This window comes from Penaeus monodon, chromosome 18 (genome assembly GCF_015228065.2).
Source record: "Penaeus monodon isolate SGIC_2016 chromosome 18, NSTDA_Pmon_1, whole genome shotgun sequence".
NCBI lineage: Eukaryota > Metazoa > Arthropoda > Malacostraca > Decapoda > Penaeidae > Penaeus > Penaeus monodon.
Window position 1 is genome coordinate 12,733,329 of NC_051403.1, and position 7,424 is coordinate 12,740,752.

The following is a 7,424-nucleotide window of genomic DNA, read 5'->3' on the forward strand; positions in this document are numbered from 1 at the left end:
TAATGGTCTCCCGCGCTGCTTCTCTTGCACTTCCGAAATATCAGATGCATAGAGCTTTATTACCCCGAGGATCTCATCGGGCGGAAGGGCAGGGGAAGGGCGGGGGCGTGAGCCGAGGGCGGCGGTAGGAGGGGCGGGGGCTGTCTGCAAGGGCGCTTTCGGTGCGTCTTTTGTCTTGGCGAGCGCCGTGCGAGGGTAATGGTACGGAGGTAATGCTCGGCTCGTGTTCACCCTCCCCCCTTCGCCACCCCTTTGCCCCCTCCCCTTCACTTCGCTCCTCTTGCCGCGTGTTTGTCTGTCAGTCTATTCCAGGTCTTCGCGCTTTTATTCTGCTTTCTTTCTCGCTCTCTCTCTCTCTCTCGCTCTCTCCCTCCATCTATCTATCTATCTATCTATCTATCTCTTTCTCACTCTCTCTCTCTCTTTCTCTTTCTCTTCTTCACTTCACTCACTCATCACTTCTCTCTCTCTCTCTCTCTCTCTCTCTCTCTCTCTCTCTCTCTCTCTCTCTCTCTCTCTCTCTCTCTCTATCTCTCTTGCCCACTTCCTCCACTCCGAACTTGTGCCAATCAGCGCCAGGGGGCCGGGGGGGGCCGGGGAGGGGGATGTCGGAGCCAGCGAATTGTGACACAACGGGATGTCTGTACAGCGTCTCTTCATCTCTGTCTTGAGTCCCGCGAGATGATTGGCGGCGCTTGCGAGGCGTCTGCTCTTTTCTTCTCTCGTGTATTTCTTGTTATTCTGAGGTTTTTGGACGCAGAGGCCAAGACTCGGCAGAACGAAGGTTATTTGTATACACTGAGAGGAAGGAAGAAGATGCAGTGGAATAATACATCGGGTGAGGAAAGTAAAAGGTCGGTTTTATTATACAGAACTAAAATTAGCCGTGACGCGCACGAATAACCGTGAATTTAATGGTCTTTATAGAGATAAAAAGAAATTATTCCTTTACCAAAAGACGAATCACAAGATATCTGGAAACCGATAAACCATTAGATATAATAAAAAACACAAAAGATCGTACTCTCCCACTGTAGGCACAAGGAGCACCAGGTCAGCCCAGTATCCACGTGAGGAGGCGAATGGTTGCGGAGGAGGTGGGGAGGGGGGGGGGAGGGGTTCGGGGGGCAGCCACGGACGGTGTTTTTTGAAGTCTTTGAAGTATTAATGGAGAAGGAGGCGAAGGGGGCTGTTCCTCAAGAATCTTTTTCTCTCTCCTCCATGATGTCTTTCAAAAGGGAACCGGTTACGACACAGTAAATAGAATTTCTTGTTTAGTGTACAGATCTAGACGCAAAGAGGCTTTTCGGATATACATTTCTTCTTTGAGATGTTCCCCGTACGTGTCTGTTGGTACGGAAGGAATGGAGAGAAAGGGGGAAGGTGAGTGAGCGAATGAATGAGAGAGAGAGAGAGAGAGAGAGAGAGAGAGAGATTAGAGAGAATGAGACAGATAAGGGGGGAGAAAGGCAGAAAGATAGAGAAAGAGAGAGAGAAGCATTAGTGTGATTTGTAATGATCTTCCTTTCATCAGAAGTCCTCCTTGACCAACCCTTTCTCTTTCCACAAGCAATCCCCGGAGATTTTTAAGGAATATTTTGCTTGTTCTATTTCTTCTTTCTCTGTCTGTTTCTCTCTCTCTCTCTCTCTCTCTCTCTCTCTCTCTCTCTCTCTCTCTCTCTCTCTCTCGCTCTCTCTCTCTCTCTCTCTCTCTCTCTCTCTCTCTCTCTCTCTCTCTCTCTCTCTCTCTCTCTCTCTTTCTCTTACTCACTCACTTTCTTTCTCTCTCCTTCAGTAAACAAACAAACTAGTTATCTTGACCACCCATTACAACGCCCCCTATCCCTCGGTCACGTAAACAAACGGACCGAGTCTCTCCAAGTGGACTGAGGGGCGTGTTTGTTTTTGTTTAGGAGGGCCATCGTACTGGTAATGAGTCGAAATTAATGTGTGGGATGCGCCCTTCTCCCCCCCCCCCTGGTCCCTCTCTCCTCTCACCCTCCTCCCCTCCTCCTCCAGCCCTCCTCCTCCTCCTCCTTCCTCCTCCTCCTTCTTCCTCCCTTTCCCCCTGGTCCCTCCCTTCCTCTCGTCCTCCTCCTACTGCCCCCATCTCCCCTCCCCCATTCCACCCTGGTCCCTCCCTTCCTCTCGTCCTCCTCCTTTCTTCTCCCTCCCTCCTCCTGCCCCCTCCCTTCCTCCCTACCTCCTCAGACGGGGTCACTGAGTGGTGGGAGGGGGAAGGAGAGGGGAGGGGAGGGAAGGGGAGGGCAAAGGAAGGAGAAGGAGGCGCAGAGTGGAAGTGGTTGGTGTAGATCGACGACGCCCACCGTCTGAGGGGAGAGGAGAGGGGAGAGGCGGCCCTCGCACGGAGATACTACCGATGCTGTACTGGCACTCGCCCTGCGCCATCTTAGAAGTCGCTGCCCTGCGTGTACAGGAGGAGGCTGGTGTACTTTACGGCTTCCCTTTGATTGATTTTCTCGATTAGTCTGAGTCTCGCTCCGTCTCTGTCTTTCCCTTTCCTTACTTTCTCTACTTCTTTGGTTTTCATCATTCTCTCTCTCTCTCTCGCTATCTGTCTATCTATCTTTTTATATATCTATCGATATATCTGTCTGTCTGTTTGTCTGTCTCTCTCTCTCTCTCTCTCTCTTCTCTCTCTCTCTCTCTCTCTCTCTCTCTCTTCTCTCTCTCTCTCTCTCTCTCTCTCTCTCTCTCTCTCTCTTCTCTGTTATATAATATATATATATATATATATATATATATATATATATATATAATATATATATATATATATATATATATATATATATATATATATATATATATATACATATATATATACATATATATATAAATATATGTGTGTGTGTGTGCGTGCGTGTGTGTGTGTGTGTGTGTGAGTGTGTGTGTGTGTATGAGTATACATAATTGAATACACAGACAAGCAAACGTTCGTCCGTCTCATTACTCTACTCTGGCCGCAAGAGGGTCCAGCGTCGAGCCCTCTCTCGGGAAGCGGTGAGTTTGTGATCTGCCGAAGGTGTTTTCGCTCTTTGTAGATAACGATAAGAACTGATGGGGTGTGTTACTTATGGGGACGTTAGCTTCTTTTCTTTATTTTCCCTTTTATAATGTTCTCGTTATTCTTTTTTTTTTTTTCCTTCTTGGTGAATTCTGGAAAACAGTATTACTTCGTACTTTTTTTTTATTCATCGTTTCGAAGACGTAGGCGAGATGAATGTGATTTCCGTGTAAAATTCGTTCAGAGTATGCATTTACTAAATCCAGGCTTGCGAAATACAAATCAAAATACCGATTACCGTCCGGAAAACAAAATTTGGAAAGTTTAGAAAATAGATATCCGCTTTCTTACCGGTGAGATAATCCCGGAAAACTGGTTTACAGTATCCTTGAAAATGTTATCGTATTATGTTTTCCTCCAAAAATTGCTGGCCTGAATGTGATTTTCCTGGCCATAGGACGAGGCTCCAAGATGTAGTTAAACCGTTTCCTTTTGTAACTTTTGTTGTGTAACGCTGTTTATATTTTTCGGTGGAATTTAAACGTTTTTTTTTTTTTTTTTTTTTTTTTTTTGTAATAGATTGTTGGTATGTATTCCATGAACATATATGCAGGCGTCTCCTGCATGCCTTCCTCTCCTTTTCCTACACGAAGGTTTCAATGAGAGGTCCGTCCGTTCGCCCCCGCCTCACCTCCGGCAGGATCTCCGCCATGCACAGCATTCCCAAGAATCCTCGGCGTAGTTAACAAGCGCCTCCGAGCCGATGAGCCAAGACGAGGAGGCGAGGCCATATGTCACGGCCTCCACGGAGAAATAATTTAGTTGGAGTTCTCACGCTCCGGAGAATGAAGCCGCTGCTATTTGTCGATATTTCCTCGGCGAGAGAGAGGGTGTGCGACTAACCCTGCCTCTGCTCGTCTCTCACTCTTCTCTTTCTCTCTTCTCTCTTTCTCTTCTTTCCCCCTTTCCCCTCTCTCTTAAAATGGGGTTTATGCTTTTAAAGGGCAAACTTTTGATAACATCTATAAAGGCCTTGATGTTTGTGCTATAAATGTTTATTAATGATCGCAGTGGGGTATAAAATTTAGGTTGGAGAGAAACATCTAAGTGTATGCGAGTTCACTGTAACGAGGGGAAAGGAGGGGAGACTGGCCCCTCCCTCCCACCACAAATCCTGTTCTCTATTGGCCGCGGAAGTCCCCAACCCCGCCCAGTCACTAGTGTGGAAGATGCCACGCAGGGTTTTTTGGCGTGTCATTTCCTTAGAGTTTTCCATATTACAAGTACGTATTATAAATTTCAGGCATGCAATGATACAGTCTGATTAGCTCGCATTTCCAAAAAGCCTAGATTGTCAACGGTACCAAAGCATGCGGAGAAATAGGGGAAAAAATCGATAGCACCGGAAGCGTACGGCATCCTCCCAAACGTTCGGCAACCACGATGGAGCTCTTGATATTGGCTCACATGGCGGAAACGCGCGCACTCTCAAGCCTGCACCCAGAAGCACAGCACAACCGGTCCTCAGCATCCACATCCGAACCGGTTATACGCCTCCAGCCTGAAAAAAGAGGGACGAGTCCTGGCGAGCGCCCCGCAAGAAACGCTCTCCTTCCTGGCTGCTCAGAACAAGTTGGCGCTTTCCTTCGATTGGTTCTGCCTTTGCTACTTGTGATCTCGAGTTGTGTTGTGTGCTGCTTGGTACTCGAGTGTGAATACTTGACGGATAGATATTTTTTTTTATAATTCCAATATAAAAACCCGCATGATCGATCTCAGACAAATAACACGTGAAAAAAACATGGTGTGATACCTGGAAGTGAACAGTAGCTTATTGGTCGAAAGCATCTCAATTAATACGGCAGCGAAAGGGCGTTCTCACGGCAAAAGCGAGGCAGTCAATGCCCCTTGCGACCGCCCGCCGATGACCTAGGGTGACACCGGCACACTTAACCGAGGGAACGACCGCTGCCGCCCGCGCACCGATGACAATGCTGGACCTCAAGACTTCGACCCCCGATTATCTGCCGAGGACGGGCCCGCTGTCCAACTTTTCCATGCTCTTCACCGGTAATTATATAGGTTGTTACAATTTCCTTATCTTTCTCTGTCGTGATTGTTGGTAGTTTGTAGAATTCCAGCATTTGAGGCAAATGCTTGTTGCTTTGCTGTGGTGTTTGGGGGACATCTTTTTACGGGTGTTTTTGATTAATACAAATAAGTTGAATTTAAGTTGATTTGCTTTAATATATTCATTATATGGGTTTACTTTGTATATCATGCATTTCTACGCATTTATTAACGTGTGTGGCGAGCACGTATCTGGCTAATGTGGCTTGCACTGTAATACATTTCCATTGTAATAAGGATTTCCAGGGACATTCGACGAATACAAGACTGTGGGACATTTATCTTTCACACTTCAATAACTGTATATTTCGCTCTGTCAGTATGTCCTTTGTATTTGCATCACTCATGATTTTTTTTTCTCTCTCTATGGGATAAAATGCACCCTCTGGGAATATAACTACACTTCTGTTACATACATTGTCTTTGTTATGGGTGTGGATAGGCTTGTTGTGTGCAGTCTTCGTGCTCCTTGTGCGTGAGAGAATCTGTATGCTGGTCTGTCTGCATGTATGTGCGTGTTTATTATGTGTGAGAATGTGGAATGTGTATTTCTGTGTGTGTGTGTCTCTGTGTGTGTCCCTGTGACCACGGCGGCTCAAACATGAACCTACCGTTAAAAAAAAAGTATGTGTGTGTATGCATGTATATGTATATATATGTATATATATATAATATATATAATATATATATATATATATATATATATATTATATATAGTATGTATGTATGTATATATATATATACATATATATATATATATATATATTATATATATATATATATATATATATATATATATATATATATATATGTGTGTGTGTGTGTGTGTGTGTGTGTGTGTGGTGTGTGTGTGTGTGTGTGTGTGTGTGTGTGTGTGTTGGATATATATATGTTTGTGTGTGTATGCGTCTGTGTGTGTGTGTGTGTGTGTGTGTGTGTGTACACATATATATACACACGCGCACACACCACGCGCACACACGCCGCGCGCACACACACACACACACACACACACCACACACACACACACACACACACACACACCACACACCACCACACACACACACATACACACACACCACACACACACCACACACACACACACCACACACACACATCACACACATCACAACACACACACTAACACACACACACACACACAATAATAAATCAAATATTAAATATATACTATATATACATATATATTAATAATATATATATATAATAAAATATATATAATATATGTATAATATATATTATATATATATATATATATATATATATATATATATATATATATATATATATATAATATATATATATATATATATATATATATATATATATATATAACATATGTATAATATATATATATATATATATATATATATATATATATATATATAATATATATATATATATATTATATATTATATATATGTGTGTGTGTGTGTGTGTGCGTGTGTGCGTGCACCTGCAGCGAGGCGTCACCTAGGAAGGGGACGTCCGCTGTAGGCGTCACCCAAGGCAATACCCCCCCCCCCCCACCAGAGCAAGGAAATCATTCATTGCTAACCTTTATTTAACAGGAAAAGTGCCCCGATTAAAGTTTGGATTCTATTGTGTTAGAGCCACGAGAGAATTACGCTCCACAATCTGCGAACAGAAACTTGATTTTGTTTTCTGACAAGATGAATAGGATCCGCATGTTTGAAAGGAGGAGATTCGAACTCTTCGCTGATTGGGGGGCAATAAGGCTCTCGAAAAATCTCCATGTTTTATGGATTGATGCTAATTTGTTTCCAGGATATGTTGCATAATGAGGCAGATTGTCGACCAGTGCAGCGTGATTATGGCAAGGTATCTCCCGGTTTAGTGTTGAAAGGGTGAGAATGAGCCTCCATGAGGATAATTAGAGGAGAAGGGTGGACAAAAAAAAATAGAATAAAGATGCGAAAAGGGGGGAAGGGAAATGAAGAGGAAAAGGAAAGGGGATAGAAGGAAGAGAGAAAGAGAGCAGCTCAAAACCTCCAGACGATAGAGGAAGGAAATTCATCGAATGAGAGAGGAAAGAGTCAGTGACATGAGCCAAATGAACGAGCAAGAAAATAAAAAATAAAAAAAAGGACAAAGAAGAATAAGCGAACAAAAAAAAATCGCATCCTACATCTCATCCCCTCTCCACCGCTTTACAAATTAACAAAATAAAAATAGATAAAAAGCAATCTCCCTTTCCCCATACGCGCGCCCTTCCCGACGCCTCTCCTCC

At 43.8% G+C, this 7,424-nt stretch overlaps 1 protein-coding gene across 2 annotated transcripts in view; it reads left to right on the forward strand.

The window, feature by feature from the left end:
- Window positions 1-4,521: 4,521 nt before the first annotated feature.
- Window positions 4,522-7,424, forward strand: part of LOC119584267 (transcriptional regulator ERG homolog) — a 42,745-nt gene continuing 39,842 nt past the window's right edge. Inside the window, exon 1 of one of the 2 annotated variants that reach the window (XM_037932794.1) lies at window positions 4,522-5,107. In XM_037932794.1, the coding sequence (XP_037788722.1) occupies window positions 5,011-5,107 (97 nt within the window). In that variant the 5' untranslated portion in view covers window positions 4,522-5,010. The remainder of the gene's footprint in view (window positions 5,108-7,424) is intronic. The other variant, XM_037932795.1, reaches the window with a different exon arrangement.